This window comes from Hemitrygon akajei, chromosome 9 (genome assembly GCF_048418815.1).
Source record: "Hemitrygon akajei chromosome 9, sHemAka1.3, whole genome shotgun sequence".
NCBI lineage: Eukaryota > Metazoa > Chordata > Chondrichthyes > Myliobatiformes > Dasyatidae > Hemitrygon > Hemitrygon akajei.
The window spans coordinates 101,685,873-101,707,855 of NC_133132.1; the positions used below are offsets into that span (position 1 = coordinate 101,685,873).

General features: G+C 38.8%; 1 protein-coding gene across 3 annotated transcripts in view; it reads right to left on the bottom strand.

The window, feature by feature from the left end:
- sipa1l2 (signal induced proliferation associated 1 like 2) overlaps positions 1–21,983 on the bottom strand; it is a 511,308-nt gene that overhangs the window by 129,138 nt on the left and 360,187 nt on the right. For all 3 annotated transcript variants that reach the window (XM_073056679.1, XM_073056680.1, XM_073056678.1), the window contains one exon: positions 16,943–17,217. In XM_073056679.1, the coding sequence (XP_072912780.1) occupies positions 16,943–17,217 (275 nt within the window). The remainder of the gene's footprint in view (positions 1–16,942; positions 17,218–21,983) is intronic.

The following is a 21,983-nucleotide window of genomic DNA, read 5'->3' on the forward strand; positions in this document are numbered from 1 at the left end:
AGTTAGAAAAGATATCCTCAACGGATCCTCTATACATGGGTAGATTGCCTGGCTTGAGATTAGATCACGAGCCTCACTATAGTTAGTGGGAATTAGAGGTACAAATATGTAAACAAACTGCAGAAGTGTGTAAAAGCAAAAGAGTTAAAGCAATGGAAAGTTTTAAATGTTCCCTATATTGACTGCATTAGTCTTAGTGTAAGGGCCTTAGGTGGGGCAGAATTTGTCAAGTGCATCTAAGAAATTTTTTTTGAGACAATATATAGTGTCCATTTTGAGACAAGGCAGTAGGTGTTCTTACTTTGGGTAATGATTTGAAAATGGTGATCACAGTCCCATAAGTTTCAAGAAATAAAATTGATGACAAGTGGTGTACTGCAGGAATCAAGACCAAGACTCTCATTGTGTGTGATGTATCAATGATGTGAATGTAAATGTAGGAGATTTAACTAGTATGGCTAATGCTCCAGAAGGATATTGATGGAAACAAATGGAAAATTATGCAGAGCTTGGTAGAGGGAATTGCATTCTAACAAGTGGAAGGTATCAGATGCGGATAGAATGCAGAAATTTATGCAGAAAATGTTAGGGTGCTAAGGAATGTTGAAAAGGATCTTGGAGTTGAAGTCCACAGCTCTCTAAAAGTAGAAACACAGGCAAAGAGGGCAGTGAAGAAAGTATATACATGCTTATATACAGAGGGGGTGGTGGAATCAGACCCAATCACTATGATAAAGAGACATTTAGGCAGATATTAAATATGCAAGGCGTATGGACCTAGTTCAAGTAAACAGGATTAGTGTAAAAGGGCAAAGGATTGGCATGAATGTGGTGGATCAAAGGATCTGTTTTTGTGCTGTAAATCTCTGTGACTATAATCCACTTTACACATGCTTTCCAAATATTGTGCTGAAGAGATTACACCTCACTTTTAAATCTTCCAATATTCAGGCTGCCTTTACATTTCCCATGTCTATCAAGGCCAAAATCGCCATCCTGCTCTCCTGACCATTGCCACCATAGAAATCTCACCCCAATTTTAGATCAACAGTGGGCCAAATGGATTCATGTGGCTGTTTTCTCTATTCATTTGCTGGTGTGAACTATGGCTCTAATAATTTATTGCCACACTCCTGTCTGCTGCTGTAGTTATTCATTCCTTATTAATTTATTCATTAATTTTCTTGCTACGTGACCGCCTCTACTAATTCATCCATGTCTGATGCTGTACTAATTTATTGTTGTACAGAATTCTGTGAACTCAATTCACTGGAGCCTACTTCTCTCTTAACTTGCTGATATCCTCCTACCCACTCCACGAACTTCAGTGGAGGCCAAGACTCCATTAATTTTTTGTAAATCATTCCCAAAAGCTTTGCTGTACTGTGCATGTTACTTTTCAGCTATTCTATATAGTCAGTTTGACTATTAGCAAATGTAAAGATTCAGCCATTATCAACAATTTATTACTTAGTGGAGCTATTTGGCCTTACTGACTGTAATGGAGAAGCACCACTTCAAAGCCAATCAGGTGAATCGTATTTCCCTGTTCCTCCTCCAGAGGGTATTATTTTTCTTTGGCATTTTAATTAGCTCTTAAATACCACGGGTCCTGTCTGTTTTAATAAACTCTTGGGTATAACAATCCATATTCTAATTATCCTTTGTATGAAGAGAAATCTTATACGCTTCTCCCTAACAGTTCTAGAGACATTGAACTTGCTCTTGCATAATTTTACATTCACGGCATCTTCCAAACCACCTTGTGACGATCAGTTTCTTTTTGTAGTGTGATCATGGTATGAAATTTAATAGTTATTTGGACATGGCACAATCCTATCAACACAGCTAAATTGTTTTTTATTGTTCTTTTGTCAGAATCAGATTCAATATCACTGACATATGTCATGAAATTTGTTGATTTGCAGCAGCAGTACAGTGCAAAACATAAAAACTATAAATTACCAATTATAAATTACAATAGAAACATACAGCATTGATACATATATAAAAGAGCGAAAATAGTAAGGTAGTGCTCAAGGGTTGGTTCTTTGTTCAGCCATCTGATGGTGGAGGGGAAGAAGCTGTTCCTAAAATGCTGAGTAAGTGTCTTCAGACTCCTGTACCTCTTCCCTGATGGTGGCAATGAGAAGAGGGATGGGTTCCTTAATGATGGATGCTGCCTTCTTGAGTTATTATCTTTTGAAGATATCTTCAATACTGGGGAAGCTAGTGCCTTAGATGGAGCTGCCTGAGTTTGGAAACCCCTGCGTCTTTTTCCAATTCTGTGCAGTAGCCACCTCCCCCCCCCAACCAGAAGGTAATACAACCAATTAGAATGCTGTCCATGGTATTCTCAGTGTTCAAATAAATATTTATTAAGACTTCAATTTTCCAATTTTTTCCTCTGAATCACAATATATGGAATCTTTTACATATTACTTAACAGAAGCTGGCTGGTGGCTTTCTGGCATCAGCGTTGGACTTCAGAGCAAAGGCTCCTGAGTTCGAATGCAGCCAGCAGCAGGCTCCCTTGTATGCTTTCCTTCTGTGCCGGGTTGAGCGTCAAATAGAAAGCCTGCTAAAAAAACCACCATGATGGTGTCCCAATGACTCCACTTCGAGTTAAGGGCTTTCTTCTTCTTCTTAATAGAAGGTTGGGCCATTTCTTTATAGGTTGGGAATTCATCTGTGCAGTGAAGGTTTGTGTCATGGCAAGTTTTGTTTCCTCATAATGGGTTAATTAGCATGAAAATTACAGGAATGCAATAAAAATGCTTACCATGTTACAGATACTTACGAATTTAAAGAGAATAGTATTCATAAAGTCTACTAAATACTATCCCTCAGCTGAACACTGCTTTGACATCATACTAATGCTCTGTGTGTAGCCTCCAGTTCCCTTAGGAAAACAATTTTTTAAACTGTAAAGGAATAGAATGAACTATATAGCTAATGTTATGGCCTGCATACAAGGACAGATGTAAAATGGATTGAACCACAAGGTTAAGATACTTTCCCTCTCAGTACACAGCACTGATCATAATTGCCTTTCAGATTATGTTTTCAAAACAGCAACTATTTCCTTCCACAGTCTATCAGTTGATTAATGAAATAGTTTTAAATTCTCCATGTAACCAAATGAACCATAGTGAAATCACGAGTCTTTCTTGCAAGTAGCATTGCCAAAGACAAACATCTCACAGCAACTGCAGTCAGTTCAGACAGGATTGTGTCACTCAGCTTCTGGGATCAATTCACACACAATATTAAGCCCTTATATGTACATTCATGTAGTAAATGTTTTGCTATTAGATCACTATTATGTGCATATAATCCATTTTGTGCAATGTTAGGACTCCCAGACTTGTGGTACAAATGCAAGGTCTGAATCACTGGGAAGGGAGGCATGCTGTACATACACAGACTTACAAAAAGGAAGAAAAATGCAAGGATATAAATCCAAGTGCAAGTTTCAAACCAACAATAATCTTTATGCATAGATCACCTTTAAAACACAAGAAGCATTTTTCATGACAAACCCAGTGACTTACATAGCAATTTTCCTGAAACAGTGATGACCCTAAGAGGATAATTTTAACATTGTGTTGGGAGATTATTTTCAGTTGATGGCCTGGGTTTGGACAGCAACCATTCAAAAGAACATTCATTAACATTGTTATTTTCTCACAGAAGGAAAGTCATACAATTAATAAACTATGGACTGATAATTTCAAAAATGAAATTCAAATTTCAATTTTTGCACCAAACACACAATATGAAAGTCTCCAAATAAGCAGAATCCACATACCTACTGAGAGCTCCTGAAAAGGAAATCATCATCTTAAGAGGTAATTCAATAAATACATTTATTTGTTTAATTGAGAGATACAGCAATGATAATAGGACCTTCCAGCCCAAAGAGCCCATGCCACCCAAATACACCCATGTGACCAATTAACCTACTAAATGTGGGAGGAAACCGGAGCACCCCAGAGGAAACGCATGAGATGATGGGGAAACTGCACTAACCTCTACACACGGCAGCAGAAATTGAACACAGGTCGTTAGCGCTGTAATAGTATTATGCTAATTGCTATCTTACCTTGCAGCCAAAAATTATGTAATATTTAGAACCTAGTAGGCTGCTCATATTTAGGATATTAAATAAATGCACGCATTTACATTAATTAATTTATATATATATATATATATATATATATATAGCACAGTAACCGGACCTTCCAGCCCAATTGTACCCACGTGACCAATTAGCCTACTAACCAGCACAACTTTAAAATGTGGGAGTATAAATATAACAAATGAATATGAATGCATACATATACGTAATACCCTAAATATGAGTCACAAATTTTCTAGGTGCCCAATTTGGAACTGTTGTTTCCCTTCCATCATCTAGAATAATTTGCTATTACTTGGATTAGTTGTGTTTTCTACATCTTTGGTAAGGTTTCATGGTGCAATTATAAAACTTTGCATTGTAATTTAATCTTGCTCATTGATACTTTGTTTTCTTCAATTTAATTAAAGTGCTTTTGTCAAAGTTTGCATCTTTTGAGAATTGTGAACTGGGCATTATAATGGTGAGTGATGATAATCTGATTAAGTATTTGAGTCATTCATCTTGTAATCAACAAACCACAATGGTATGAAGTGACATGGGGAAACATCGAACAGAAGTAGGTGCATTTTACAAATGGAAGGATTAACACAGAAAATATAGTCATACCCACAAAGAAGTGACAATAAGAAATAAAGGTTGTAAATTGGAAATGCCTGCATGTGCAAGATTATTACATTATATTTTAGATTAATCTAAACCCTCAAACACGGAAAATAATAAGTGGTTTGGAATTGCCATACTGAATCACGCTTGATAATGAAAACACACACACACACACACACACACATATATATATATTATTCAAAGGTGTGTAGAACATGGTGTCATACTAAGCAATGAATAAATGGAGCACTGGTTAAGTGCAAAACAATCTGTTCAGCTGCTCAGAATATTATCAGCTGTTAAAAACTGAACAAGGAAATTGCAAAATAAAGTGTGCAATATATAAACCTGACTACACCTCATTTCCTCAGAGGACTTGATATAGATGACTATTTTTTTTCTTGGAAAACTGTAAAAATAGTCATACAGCAATTGAAAATAGGTTTAATCAGGAATAGGCCATATTGCACCCATTTCTGGGCCTCCTGGTACCTAATGCAAAATGTCACCCCAATTTCCTTGCATAACTTTCACTTGCATAAGAACACAAGTAAAACTTGTCCAAAGGCTGTCAATAATAGTGCAGTGCCAGTTTGTCTCTAGGATGATCAGTGAGCTCACCAGTCTGGAAAGTGATAAGTCTTATTTGTTTCTGAAATCAGCACAGCTTATTCAGTCCTGGTGAAGGGTCTCGGCCTGAATCATCAGCTGTTTATTCCTTTCCATAGATGGCTCCTGACCTGCAGAACTCCCCCAGCATTTGTATGTGTTGCTCTAAATTTCCAGCATCTGCAGAATCTCTTCGTGTTCATAGTCTAAGTGTTTCTGTGACCTTTCCTGCATAAAGAACATGCCTACAGCGAGCAGCTTTCTCCACCAGCCCAGGCAAGTCCTCAGGCCCTTGGGAACACTCTTCCATGCCTTGCACTATAATGGAAGAACCTATCCTGAAACTATAACATGGTCCAGTTGGATGCTTTGGGGGACCATCTCTTCAACGACTGAATTCTGAGGCTGCAACTGTGAGGCTTAGAACCAGCAGCTGTACGAACAGTGCAATAGGACAGGTGAAACTCTGAAAAGTTGCTCTGAGGACCTTGGTATGGAGGATCTCAATATTTTTTAAAAACAGTGTAACGATAGCACACAATGTTGATGAAAATAATTATGAAACTGGAGTGGATCAATTCTGACCAAAAATGCTTCCCAGAAATGATATTTATGGGTCTGAATAACTGGAATCAGAATAATGACTGAATAAGATTGTTTATTTATTGCACCTATTTTTGTGCTACTTTTAATTTTAATTCCAAACCCTTTCTTCATCTCCTTTTCTTTCCTCCTTTCTGAATCCTTCATAATTACTCACAAATTCCATGCTCAATCTCTCTATATTTGCATTAGATGTGCCTGTATTAATGTTTCTAAAGATAAGTTATACCTAACAGCAAACAGTTAAAGGGACTGGGGATAGACAGTGAAACAGTTCATTCATGTGGGTGGATGAAGAATCAAGGATCAACTCCATTCACCATATACATTGACATGTATTAGGAATTTGCTGTAGTATATAGCATCAGGGCACAACATGCAATACAAATAACAACAATTATAAAGAATAAATAATTATATAAAATATAAAGATAGAGGTTATAGTACAGATATGGAATAACATGTAGATAAATATACATAAATACCAGTATGTATTACAAGACAGCAACAGGACACTACAAAAACATGTACATAAGTGTACAAAGGATCTAGGTACAGATACATTTTACATAAAAATGTTGGCAATATAATAACAAAGAGGGTACTTGCTACATTACCTCTTGGAATCAACTTATGGCAATAATATGAAAGTATCTTTTCTTTAAGTAGGACCACAGGCTTCCAGTCTTTCTGACACTTTGAGATCAAAATATGTGTTTTATAGGTAAAGAAATACTTTAATTAGTCTTGGTCTCTGCTCCCTGCATATTTATTAAAAACCTGCTTCAGTAGAAAGCTCAAATCTTAATAATAAAAGCCCATATTGAATTCCCATTTTCAGAAGAAATCAGTGCCACACAAATTTAATATTGGAAGAAAGTGATTTTCAATTTTTTTCTCATTCAGGTATTATGTTGGAGCACATACAATTTAAGATTAACACTCTGCAGGGTTTGACCTCATGCTGTTAAATATTTAACGAAAATCCCTTGCCAGGGTCTTTGTTTCCCCCAGTACCCAGGTCTGGGCTTCATTACACAGCTGCCAGGTCTCCATAAACTGGACTTTTGTCATATCTCTACAAACAAGTTACAAACAGAATTGAAAGCAATTGCTTCACATCATAGATTATAAAAAAAAGTCCTTCTCTATTTTGATGGTGGTTTAGTCATTTTATGATAGAAGACTAAAGCAATAAAATACTTTGTGAAACCTTGCCCCATGGTTAAGAAAGCATTCTGGCAAATGAACAGCATAGTCCACTCAATGACCTGGGAACAAAACGATCAGATTTATAGCATGGATGGAGGCCATTTGGCCCTTAATATTTATGCTGACTCTGCAAGTAATTATATTGTGCTTTGCTCTTCCTTTTAGTATTTGTTTACTTTCCTTAAAAGAGGTGATGGTTCCCTTTTCTAAAGTCTTGCGTGCTTCAATAAACCTTTCATGCATCTAAAATTTCTGCTAAGCTCTTTCTTCACTGTCAATAGCTGTTGTAAACTGGCAACACCTTTCATTATCTTTGCAATCAGAGTAAATAGTTTTCCCCAGTCACTCTGCAGAATATTAATAAACCTTTTAATTTTGAAGTGGTGCAGGAACAAAGGAACTTTTATGTACGAAGTGTAAAAACTTACGTGTTTCTGGGTTTCATAAACAGCAAAAAAGACAGAAGACAGGAAGCTCTATTGCTTTTGAGAGAATATGAGGCTTTGGAAGGCCATAAAAGATTATGTCAGAGCAAACTTAATGTCACAATGAAAAACTGGAGAACCTGAAGTTATTCTTCTTAAAGCAGGAAAAGCTGGAGGGGTGTGTGTGTGTGTGTGTTCGCCCTTAACTCCTGGTGGAGTCGTCGGGGTGCCGTCATGACAAGCTTTTTGCGCCGATCTTTTTGCTGATTGCTCATCGTACGGCATGTCTTGGGTATCTGAAACCTGGTGGAGCCCATCCCTCTCCAGGCTTTTTTTTACAAGGTTGAGTTGCCAGCTCGACACTCAACCCAGGCACGGATGGAGAGCGTGCAAGGGAGCCGGCCGGATTTGAAGTCCAGCATTGATGCCACTACACCACCAGCCAGCAAGAACAGATAGGAGATGTTTAAAATCTTGAAGTGTTTAAGAAGTGTAAATGGAGAGGTATTAATTCCAATGATGGTAGAATCAGTAACTAGAGAACACAAGGATAAGGAGATTGCCAAAAAATCCAGAGGCAAAATGAAGAAAAAACATTGTTTTTATGCTTGGATTATATCTTTAAGCAATGTGGTGGAAGTAAAATGCAGTACTTGAAGCAGAAAACGATACAGGAATATGTAGAAGGATTAAGAGAGTGGTAATAATTGATAAACACAAGAGATTCTGCAGATGCTGGAAATCCAGAGCAACAGAGTTCCAGGGGAACTCAGCAGGTCAGGCGGTATCTATAGAAATAAACAGTCGACGTTTCGGACCGAGACCCTTCATTAAACTGGAAAGGGGGAAGATGCCAGAATAAGAAGGTGGACAAGAATAAGTCACCTTCCTATTCTGACATTTCCCCCTTTCCTTTCCAGTTCCAAAGAAGTTCTCTGCCCAAAATGTTGACTGTGTATTCAATTCTGTGCGGATTGGTGATAATATCTCCTCCTCACTGGCAATCAACAATGGTGCACCTCAAGGGTGTGTGCTTAGCCCACAGCTCTACTCCCTTCATACCCATGACTATGTGGTTATGTATAGTTCAAATGCCATCTATAAATTTGCTGATGATACACTATTGTTGGTAGAATTTCAGATGGAGATGAAAGAGCATCGGGAGCAGGATTTACTAGCTGGTTGTGCGGTGTTGCAGCAACAACCTTGCACTCCATGTCAGTAAAATGGAAGAGCTGATTGTGGACTTCAGGAAGGGTAAGATGAGGGAACATGAACTAATTACAAGTGAGCAATTTCAAGTTACTGGGTGTCAAAATATCTGAGGATCTAACCTGGTCCCAGCACTTCAAAGCAGCCATAAAGAAGGCAACACAGTGGCTATATTTCAGTAAGAGTTTGAAGAGATTTGGTTTGGCACCTAAAACACTCAAAAACTTCTACAGATGTACTGTGGAGAGCACTCTGACAGGCTGCTTCTCTGTCTGGAGGGGGGTGATGGCTACTGCACAAGACTGAAAGATGCTACAGAAAGTTGTAAAATTAGTCAGCTCCATCTTGAGTACTAGTCTCTGTGGCATCCCCCTCTCCCCATCACCTAGGACATACCCTCTTCTCACTGTTACCGTCAGGTAGGAGGTACAGAAGCCTGAAGGCACACACTCAACGATTCAGGAACAGCTTCTTCCCCTCTGCCATCTGATTTCTAAATGGACATTGAACCCATGAACACTACCTCATATATAACAGAAATGATAGGCTAAATGGCATCATTCTCCATTGCAACACTGGATGATTTTAATATTCTTCCCCAAGTCTGTTTTCACCAAAGATAGGAAGTAATCCTAGAGGAAGATTCATACAGCAGGGAAATAGGTCCAGTGGTACAAAGTCCATGCCAATAAAGATGCTTATCAAAGCTAACCATACTTGCCTGAATTTAACCCATTCCCTTTAACCTTACCTATTCATGTACCTAAGTGCATAAATGTTGCAATTATAACTTCATGTACAGATAGATCCTCTGACAGCCCATTCCATCCAGCCACTATGCTCTTTTTGAAAAACTTGCTCCTCCGATCCCCTTTAAATCTGACCCCTCTCCCCTTAAATCTATGCCCACTCATTTCAGACTCCTGTACCCTGGGAGAAAGACTGTGCCCATCTGCACTTTCCGCTCTGGCTTCACTGCATTAGACTAGCAACTGATCAGGTGAACCAATGTAAGATGGTGAGACAGCAGCTGAACTCTCTTATGTGCATCCTGGCCATGACATAGCTCATGCTATGGTTAATGTTTTTTGTGTTTCAGGATACCCAAAGCATAGTATTCTGTGGTCTATGTAACCTAGGCTAATTAAACCCAAAATTGTAATGTTAGAACTTTCTACTTGCGGAGGGATGAAAACGAGGTTTACCGATTTAAAAAAAATATGGAAAAAAAACACTATACGAGGGCAGGGCAGGCTGGACATATGATAGACAAGGAGAGAAACATAGCAACGATGAGAAGCTGAAGATATTAACTGTTAAGAGTGGAATTAGTAGTGAGTATCTCTACCCTACTAACTTGAAAACCTCAGGGTGAAACCCCTGGAGGAGAGACAATAGCGATAAAAGATTTATTGAAGCCACAGCTATAACATGAAATATTGGCAGAGAACAGTGTCCAAAATCCCTACCGTGCAGTCAGGAATTAGTTCTGCAAAATCATACCAGGGCATTTGGTGAAGTTTTGTACAAGTGTGTGTATTGACTTTCCGTGGATGATCAACTATTTCACTCCAATGAACCAAGAAACAAGATGGTGAGTCACCCAAGATGAAGAACCAGCGCGGGAACAAAATGTATAATGACACAGAGGATTTAATACAGTTGGATGTACAAGTTTATTTTCATTCGAAGAATCTTAATTTAATTTTCTGCAAGAACTGATTATTTTTGCAGACTTCAATGTTACGGAATGAGATTTACTTTAAGATTTGTGATGTTGGAGAATTGTGAAAAATGTTAAACTGTGTAAGTCTAATTTTTGAATTTGAATTTAAATTTGTAGATATACTGCCTGGAACTGAAACTTGAAGTTAACTATAATACTTGAGAACAGGAATTATATTTGGTTTTTTAACTATCTAGCGTTAAGTAAAAAGGAAAGTTTAGTCTGTCAACTTTTAAATAGGGAATAACACTAGATTTAATTAGTTAGAGAAACTGGAGTAATAAAGGTTATTCTAATGAATATCACTGATTCTAACCAAATAGGAATTTAGCTTTTGTTGATATCTAAGATTTGGAACATAAACAGAATGTTTGAATTTTGAATTGTTCTTGCTCATGTAAATATTTTGTACATATTGTTTTTTTCTTATAAACAAAACCTTATTTCCAGAAGTGTGTGGTTTCTATTCACTGCCTCCTTCTGATACCTGGATTCTTCTGATGGCCTATTAGCACCTAGTGTAATTTGATCTTCTCAAAAGAGTGCGGCAACTAGTCACTCACGATAATAGGTGCTACATAGGTGTTACATCTAGCCAGTAATTTATACAAATTCATCAAGTCTTTATTCTCCAATGTGACATTCTTTTTGGATAACCCATATGGCCTAATGAACCCAAACTCACACTTTGAGGACATGACTACTTGACTCTCCAAATGTGCCTACATAGGCATTTCTGATTTTTATTGCTGATTACACACTGCTATGTTGTTTTGCTCTCTTCCAAACCTTACCTGACCATACTTACTACCATAGAGTCATAGAACACTACAGCACAGAAAAGGGCCCTTTAGTCCATGCTGAACTATTAAAATGCCTAGACCCATTAACCTGCACCCGGACCAAAGACCTCTATATATCCTTCCTATCCATGTTCTTACCCAAATTTCTCTTAAATACTGAAATTGAACCTACATTGACAATAAGGCAGCACGTTCCACACTCTCACCATGCTGAGTGAGGAAGCCACTGCTCATTTAACATTTCACCTTTCACCCTTAACCCATGACCTCTAGTTCTAGTCTCACCCAACCTCAGTGGAAAAAGCCTGATTATATTACCCTATCCACACCCCTCATAATTTTGTATACCTCTATCAAATTTCTTCTTATTCTCCTATGCTCTAGGGAATAAAGTCCTAACCTATTCAACCTTTCCCTATAACTTGTGTCAAGTCCCAGTAACTTCCTTGTAAATTTTCTCTCTGCACTCTTTTAATTTTATTGATATTTTTCCTGTAGGTAAGTGACCAGACCATACTCCAAATCAGGCCTCACCAACGTATTATACAAGTTCAATATAACATCCCTACCCCTGTACTCAACACAAACAAGGGAAGATCTGCAGATGCTGGACATCCATGCAACACACACAAAATGCTGGAGGAACCCAGCAGGCCAGACAGCACCTACAGTCGAAGTTTCTTCCAAAAACCCTTTAGCTGGAACTCTCCCAAAGGTGCATCTACTAAATACTGATTTGAAGGGGGTGAATACTTATGCAATCAATTATTTGTGTTTTATATTTGTAATTAAATTAGATCACTGTGTTGAGATCTGTTTTCACTTTAACACAAATGTGTCTTTTTCTGTTGATCATTGTCAAAAAAGACCAATTAAATCCACTGTGATTCAATGTTTTAAAACAATAAAACATCAACACTTCCAAGGGGGGGGGGGGAATACTTTTTATAGGCACTCTAATTGGACACTGAGTGCTCCTGGGCCAGAAGGGCCTTTTATTGTGCTGCATCTCTTAAGAAACACCAATTGGCTTCATATAGAGCAAACAAATATATTTTGATACCGATTCACCGTCAAGAAAATACTGCAGGGACTTCAGGGAACAGATTGTTCTGCACTGCATCTCTACATTTAAAACATCAGTTGTGCAGTTTAAGGACAACAGAAAGAGCAAGAGAGTGACAGGGCACACACAGAATTTAACAAAACTGTAAATTTTTATAGGTATGGCTACATCCTTTTTATTACTCGTTTACCTTCCTGTGTGCCTTGGAGTTATATAAATTACAAATCCAGATTTTCTCAGTCTTATTGCTTTTATAGACGCAAAGGTAATTTGCAATGGTAAACATCGTGCATTGTGCCGAAGACGCCCTCATTCCAGTGCTTTGTTGATTGTTAGGTTGCGGATGGCAGCATTTTCTTTCTAAATACTACCGAACATTTTAATTTGGGAAATAACAAAAGGTTGCCTATTACAAGTGTACACAAACTGAATGGCACATCAGCGGCCATCCCACAATGCCTAAATTTACTGTTTATCACCCATCTTAATACAGCACCAGCAATAAACATGGGATTCAAATCAATTACCCAGGATTTTGAAGCAGATGGCCAGTTAAAAAAAAGTGCTGAGCTAGTTAGGAGGGAATTATTGCGAATTACACTAATTCATGAGCAATCAAGAATAGAAATTGTGTCATGGACCTGTAGCCACAGTTGGCATCTTAGCACATCTGCAATCACAAGCCAGCAAAACTGCCCAGAGCACCATCCCCAATGTGGAAGCAGTGAGATGCAAAAGGTTATTCATAAAGACCCATGCAGAACGATAACTGAGCTAGAAACATGGCTGGCAAATGGTTTTAAGAGGAGACCAGGGAGTTCAGTAGACTCTAGCAGAATAGCAAAGTGATGGTCTGCTCACATGTTAATTTTCAAGTGCAAGGCTGTTCCTTTTCATCCAGTAGCAGGGATGGATGGGAGGGCTGACTGATAATAAAAGCACAAAATCTACAAAGAACATTCAAGTACAACAGGAAGTTAATAGCTGGAAAAAGAGTTGCTCAGGGGTTGCAATCACATTACAGAATTCCAGTGAGTTAATTAAAACCACTACCCACATCCTCCCATACCTGCATCCTGACCATTCAGCCTTACCATCTGACATCACCCTCACAATAGCGTAGACTATGAATGTGCATTGCCCCTTTTCACCATAAAGTGCAATACATAAAATATACTATAAATCTCTCTCTCTCTCTATTATACACACACGCACGTGTGTGTGTGTGTGTGTGTGTGTGTATTTCTCACCCTATATGGGTGGTGTGCGTATGTTTACTTTCCCCTCAATCATGAGTTCTCTATCCAAGGCCTGGGAGCTTGAGGGTTCAACACAGTATCCTTGCTGTTCCTAGTAGTGTGCTCTTATGGACTGAGATCTCAGATGGTATTCCCAAGATTTGTTGGAGCCACTCTCCCAGTCCGGGCATCACAGCTCCAAGTGTTCCTATCACCACTGGGACTTTAACCTCCCACATCCTTTCTAGCTGCTCTTTCAAGCCCTGGTATTTCTCCAGCTTCTCATATTCTTTCTTCCTGTTTTTACTGTCATTCGGGATTGCCATGTCCATTACAAATGCTTTCTTCTATTCCTTGTCCAGTACTACTATGTCTAGCTGGTTGGCCAGTATCTGCTTATCAGTCTGTATTTGGAAGTCCTACAGTACCTGAGCACTGTTATTCTCCACTACCTTCTCATATGTTTCCCATTTGGACTTGGGAGTGTCTGATCCATACTGTGCACAGATATGCCTGTACACAATTTCTGCACTTTGGTTGTGCCGTTCAGTGTATGCTGTCCCTGCCTGCATCTTGGACCCTGCTCTAATGTGCTGGATGGTTTCAGTGGATTCCTTGCTCATTCTGCATCTTGGGTCTTGCCTGATGTGATGGACCCCTGTTTTGATTGCTCTTGTGCTCAGCGCCTGTTTTTATGCAGCCATGAGCAGTACCTCTGTGCTGTCTCTCAGCCCTGCCATTTCTACCCATCCACTTTCTTATGTCAGCCACCTCTGATATCTGGTGATGTACATCTTGTGCAGTGGCTTGTGCTGACATGGTCCCTGGTCCTCTGGCTCTGCTTCACCCACTTCCATTTTGATGTTCCCTGCCTGTTGTCTGAGGGATTCCCTTAGCAGGTCATCCTGTCATACTTATGGATACTTTGCATCTCTTCCAGGACTGTGGCCTTGACATTTCCAAGTCCCCATCCTCCTTTATCCTTAACTCTGGCAGGTATGCTCAATGTTAGACTTAGGGTGGAATCCTCCATGTATTTATTGGTGACAGTTTCCGGGTCGATGTCAGCAGCTTCCAGTTTCCTTGGCCAGCTGGGTAGCTGATGACTGGTATGGCAAATCAGTTTACGTCTTTGATCATGTTCTTCCCATTCAGCGGACTTTTTAGGACCTGTTTCACTCTTTGGAGGTATTTGGATGCTGCAGCCTTCCTTGTGTCCTCATCGTGGCTTCCATGCACCTGCAGGATGTCCAGGTATTTGTAGCTGTGCTGTACGTCTGGTATGTGACCTTCAGGTAACTTGAATCCTTCAGTTTTGATGAGCTTCGTTACCATTCAACTGCACTTTTCCTGTTCAAATGACATTCCAGTGTCTCTGCTGTACACCTGTCATGTGGATTAGAGAGTCAATGTCTCTTTCACTTCTGGCATACAGCTTGATGTCATCCATGTACAGGAGGTGGCTGATGGTCACTCCACTCCTGAACCTGTACCCATATCCACTCTGAGATGATCTGGCTGAGGGGGGTTCAAGCCTATGCACAAAAGCAGTGGGGATAGTGCATCACGCTGGTATATTCCACATCTGATGCGACACTTGTGCTATGAGCTTTGCGATAATTTCTAGCATTGTCCTCCAACGGCCCAATGAGTTCTTGATGAAGGTCCTTAGTGTCTTGTCAACCTTGTATAGAGACCGACATTCCAGGATCCATAAGTGGGGCAATGAGTCGTATGCTTTCTGGTAGTCAAGCCAGGTTGTGCTTAGGTGGGTTTGCTTGGTCTCTGAGTGTCACATGACTGCTTTGTCTACCAATAGTTGATGCTTGGAGCCTCTGGTTCCATTACTAATCCGCTTCTAAGCAGGGCTCAGGAACTTACACACATGTTCCTTCAGCTTGGTGGCTATGATGCCTGATAGCAGCTTCCATGTTGTTGATAAGCAGATTATAGGCAGGTAGTTTGATGGTGCTGCTGCTCTGTTTAGGATTCTTCATTATGAGTATTGTCCTTCCTTGAATTAGCCAGTCAGGGTGGGAGCCTGCTTCAAACAGCTGGTTCATTGGTGCTGCCAGCCATGTATGTAATGTTATTAGTTTCTTCAGCCAACAGGCGTGGATCATGTCAGGCCCTGGTAATGTCCAGTTCTTCATACTTGCTCTCCGTTGCTGGCCATCTACTTGTGTAAATGTGAATGGTTCTTCTTCTGGAAGTTTGCAGAAGTTTGCTTGTAGGTCTTCCAGCCATTGGACACTGGTGTTATGTGACGCTTCTTTCTCCCATGTACTCTTCCAGTACTCCTCAGTTGACGTGTTGTTACTCTAGATGTGTGCGAGTACTTTTCCTGGTTTTTTGGAAAAGAGTGCATTCATTCACTTGGCCTCTGCATCCTTAGTGTACTTCCGTAGTCTAGTAGCCAGAGCTATTAATTGTTGCTTGGCAGTTTCCAGGGCCTCAGCTATGGAAATACCTCCGTACTTCCTTAGTAGCCAAGGTGAGTCTTCGACCTTTACACTGTTCTGCTGCTCAGTTAGTCTGTTGACCTCTGCCCTTGTGATTTTCATCTTGACTTCCAATCATCGTCTCTGGGGGTTATGGCAGTTGTCCACCATATACACACACACATCTATATATACACAAACATATGTATATATATGAGAGCAAAAATAATGAGGTAGTGTTTGTGGATTCACGAGTAGTGTTCAGGAATTTGATGGTAGAAAGAAAGAAGCTGCTCCTAGCTTTTCTCAGTATGCATGAACTTATTCTCATATAATTAGCCCAGATATGATATTTTCTTTTATAGATTTATACGGAGGAACCCACTTCAGTATGGTGTTTGTGACTGAAGAGGTGTTAATTTTAACACCTTTTCAGTAAAGTTAAAGCAAAAGCAGTGTGATGCAAGTATGACCCACAGGCATTGCTCCAGCTGCAATCGTTCATAAATTGTCCAGGTTTTGATATAGGGAGGTTCCATTAAAATACTTTTTAAAGCTTATTAAATCATCATATTTGCCTATTTTTAAACAATATGCCAGTCATAGATAATGGGCATGGCCCTAACAGAATGATTTAAGCACATTTCATAGTCTTATTAGGTCATATTTTTAAAAGCTTTGTTTTACCAAAATTTATTATTTATAGATAGTACTGACATTGGTTCACCTTGCTGTAGCTTACAAACAGGATAAGATATTCTCAATGCTTTTGGGTCACGTCTAAACTTTTTTTTAAAGCATCTGTCAAAAGACATACACCATGAATCACTAGACAAATTGCAGAAAGCCAACTTCTTTACCTTCTTGGAGCTCCATCTTCATGCGGTTGAATAATCACCACTTTTACTGTCACGGATGTTCGTAAGAGGTCTATCATCTGCTCGTGGGTCAAGGTTGCCACAGCTACTTTGCAAATCTCAACCAGTCGACTCCCTTGCCTGAGGCCAGCTTTCCACGCAAAGCCAAATGGCTCAACATCCGCCACAATACCTTCAAAGTTAACATGGAATCCTAGCTGTCCAAGGCCATTTCTTCTCAGAGTCATTTCTGTTGTTTCACAGCCTCTGGTCACTAACTGGATAAAAAGAATCACATTGTTTAATAACTGCTCCATCTAATTATTTTTACACAGACGAGAACACATCTCAAATTACTTCACCAAACTCATTTGTTATTTTCAACATATTTGAATTGTAAACAATATGCCTGGAAGAGTGAAAAGTGAGAGTCCTTGTAGCAGGAGTGGATTGTGATACTCTTATTCCTTGCAACTGTATCAGAGCTAAGCACCTGTTTGTCTGCTGAGAATCAAATGGAAATTTGAGGAAGAACATTAATACTCTTCAAAATGCAACCTCTCAACATCTGGCTCAGAGGGAACAAAAAAAGAATTTGAATGTGGATAGGTAATTGTTGACTTGCATTCTTCTATATTCAACATCTAACAGTTTTAAACAAATGTGAAGATACAATAGATTTTCAAACTAATGCAACAATTTGGCAATATATAGTGCCTCACTGGGGACAAAGAAAGGAACTAGACACTTGATAGGCATGCTACTAAACAAAATCTCACACCAGCCACATAAAGTCATATTAGTGGAGATGATTAGAACATTGTTAAGAGCAGTATGCTTTAAGGAATGTCTTGGAGGAGGAAATAGAAATAGGAGAGGCAAAGAGATTTAAGGAGCATAGTTGGGGAATTAGAATAGATAATGCAGGTATCTTGGAGGCTTTTGGAACTGCAGTAGGCAGAGAAAGAGTTTAGTCATGGAGAGATTAATGAATAATATTAAAACTTTAAAATTGAGACAGTAAGCATAAAAATATGGACATATAGATTGGTCAGAGCCAGGACAAAGGCAGCAGAGTGTTAGATGAGCTCAGATTTTAGTAAGGTTAAAACAAGTAAGGGTGACCAGAAAGGCATTGAAAAGTCAAGAGGAAATAAAGAAATTGATGAAGACTTCAGCCAAACATAAGCTGAGGGAATGGTTGCAGTTAGGCATTGCTAAACAGGGGAAAACAGGTAGTTTTAGTAATAGTGAAATCTGTGATTTAGAACTCAGAGGTCAAATGTGGCACCAAAACTGCAAAAAGCCTGAAGCGTCATGTGACAGTTGTCAGGGGATACCCAACAGAATTAATGGTTAAGGAACAGACCTTGTATTCCTACTGTTTAGTTTGAGGAAATTTCTGCTTATCCAAAACTGGTTGGATAAGCTATCTGGCAAATTAGAAATAACGTAGAGACCAAGAAGTGACTAAGTACATGGAAAACTAAAAACAGAAGTAGATCATTCAACCCTTAGTGCATGTTTCAACATTCATGAAAATCATGGCTTCTTTTTAACCTAAGCATCACTTTTCTACACCAATCTTATATCCCATGATATTGAAAAATCTGTCTTTAATATAAGCACTGACTGGAAATATTGCAAATATTCTTCCTTAGGCATGGACATTTAGAGGTTTATGAGAATAACTCCAGGAATGAAAGGATTAACATACACAGAGTGCTTGAAGGCTCTGGGCCTGTACTTGCTGGAGTTTAGAAAAATGAGGGGAATCTTATTGAACCTTACCCAATATTGAAAGGCCTAGATAGAGTGGATGTGCAGTGGATGCTTCCAATAACGGGAGAGACTACGACCAGAGGGCCAGAAGGATGACCTTTCAGAACAGAGATGAGAAGGAACTTCTTTAACCAGAGTGTGTTCGAGGACTATTATATCTTGAGTGTTTTGTAATTGATACCAGTTGTGAGTCAGAAGGAACAAGAGGAAAGAAAGATATTTGCACTTTTTTTCTCCAGCAGTATTTGTGCAGTAATTATGGGATGGAGTAATAGCAAATCTATATTTTGAAAACCATGTAGAAACAACTAACACAACTGTACCAAAATAATTGTATTTGAGATTATGTGCCAAATTCTAACCATCACATTTAAACACAAGTCAGGAGAAATGAGACCTAGTCAGCAAATCAGTCTCAACTTTTTTTTTACTAGAAACAGATAGTTTAATCTCCTGGGTTGAGGAATACTACCCAGCTTTTCCTCAATGTCTATCATCTTGACATAATTAAAACAAATGCACTATGGGGTTTCTTTACATGCAATATCTCATTTGCCAAGTAGGATGTCAAATTATGAAATGGAAAAATGGGTGCTACTCTGGAAGCTGGTATTTAATTCATTTTTCAGTAACTGATCCTTTCCCTGAATGAAGACAGAAACTACTATTTCCTGCAACTGATCCTTTCCCTGAATGAAGACAGAAACTACTATTTCCTCATCCTTGGTTCCTAGTCCACTTCTATACACTTTCCTAAACATAGCAAATGGCAGTAAGCCAACTGTTAATGTTAGAACTGATATGAAAATATTTTGAATAATCAAAGATATTTAAGGGATATGGTGAAAAAGGCATGTAAAAGGAATTCTTCATAAATCAATGAATAATAGTTCAAATTCAAGCAACAAATAGCTGAATCTGATTCTGCTGTTTACATCAGGGATGGAAATAAGATCTCCTGATCAAAGCTTTAACAGTCTAAAAAATATGGGAAGTCCGCAATTTATTCCACAGAAATTGGGAAGACATGCAAATGAGAGCCTGCTGCTTCAATATCGTCTTTACTTTTGCATTCATGGAAATGCAAAATGTATAGCTGTAAAAAATAATTACATACAAAATAAATCTCAGAATTTTTAAACAAAATTCTAAAGTTAGCCATTAAACTAATTACAGAATGTTACAAATGCCTTTAAAGAACTTCCCTTATAATGGTTTGTCTGGAGTTTAGGTCTCTAAAGTGAAAAGGTCCAATTAAGTACTGGTATCCTTAAAAACTAGTGCTAATGTGAGTGTCATTTTGATGAATGACAGCTACTGGGATTAATTTAAACTGTCTTTATATCCCTAACCTGAAAACAGCTAAGTGTCAACTATGTGATAGCACTCTGGTCTCTGATGTACATGTGGATTCAGGCTCTGACCCAGAAACTTAAACAACTAATCTAGACTGACACACCGGTATTGACTGAGGAAGCACTGCAGAGAGAGAGGAACAACCTTACAGATAAAATATTAAACCAAGAAATCATCTAACCTCTCAAGTGGGCATAGAAGTTATTTTGGTACACATGGGCAGTTTTATGGGAGCCCTCATTTTGTTTTTATTATTTGGATCAATAGGTCTCACTAAAATATCTTTGATACTTCTGTCTTTCAAACCACCAGACCTAGAGGGAAACAGAACCTTATTACCTGGTGTGGTGAGACCAACTCAGGATTCAAGATTGTTTAACGTCATTTCCAGTACACAAGTGTAAAGGAGATAAAATAATTGTTACTCTGGATCAGATACAGGACAAAAAAGCACAATAAGATAAAGAACACAATACTAATAAAAATAAAATAAATAAAAATACATAAGACTGCTTATATACATAGATTGATTGTATGTCTATAAAGTGATGCTAGGCACTTGAGTGTCTGCACATAAGGTGACTGACAGGAAATGATAAAGTAGTGTTAGTAGGGGGTGTGGAGGGATGGGTTACTGGGTGGAGGTCTTGATCAGCCTTACAGTTTGGGGAAAGTAAAGTAAATTACCCTTTACTATTAAACATTCCTTCTTGTAACAAGCTGTTGATAACTCGAAAAAAATATATTAAATGTCATCACTCGTTCTTCTAGACTCTTAAAAATGCAGGCCTAGACTACTTAATTTTTCCTCTAATAATAGATGCACCATTCCAGGAACCAGTCTACCTTCTTACACATCCTTTGTAGCAAATACAGCCTATTTTAGGCAAGCAGACTATAACTGTATACAGCACTCCAGGAGCGCTCTCATCAAGATCCTACATAATTGCAGCAAGTTTTCATTATCCTTGTACTCAATTTCTCTTGTAATAAAGGCTACATTTGTCTTCCTAATTGCCTGCCATACCTACTTGCATACAAGAACATCAAGGTTTATTTGAACATCAACATTACTCAAATCTGCCTCTGTTTAAAAAGTAATCGGAATTTGTGTTTTACTCAGCAAAGCAGACCATCTCATATCTTTTCCCCACAGTGTGGCTCCATTTTGCAAGTTGATGCCCTCACATCTAACTTTATATATATTCTCCTGAAGCTTTTTCTGGTGAATAAAAGGCACTCAGTGAAATGGCAGAAGAAGTGGGATCTCTCAGTGGCTACCCATTTTAATTCCACTTCCCATTCCTATTCCGATATGTCAATCCATGGCCTCCTCTTCTGTTGTGATGAAACCACAATCAGGTTGGAGAACAATACCTTATACTGTATTCCATCTGGGTAGCCTCCAATCTGATGGCATGAACATCAATTTCTGAAACTTCCGGTAAGAGCTACCCCACCTCCATTACCACTCTCTTCTTCACCAGGACTCATCCCCTTTTCCTTCTCTTACCATATCCCCTTGCCTGCCCACTGCCTCCCTCTGATGCTCCCCGTCCTTTTCTTTTTTCCATAGTCTTCTCTCCTATATAACTCTCCCTTCTCCAGCCTTGTATCTCTTTCACCAATCAACTTCCCAGCTCTTTATTTCATCGCTCCCCCTCCCAGTTTTAACTATCACCTTATGTTTCTCTCTCCCTCTCCCAACTTTTAAATCTACTCCTCATCTTTTTTTTCCAGTCCTGCCAAAGGGTCTCAGCCCAAATGTTGACTACTTTTTCCCATAGATCCTGCTTGGCCTGCTGAGTTCCTCCAGCATTTTGTGTATGTTGCTTGACTTCCCAGCATCTGAAGATTCTCTCATTTGTTAAACTCTCAACCCATTTAGTTTGTGGTCTATAGTAAA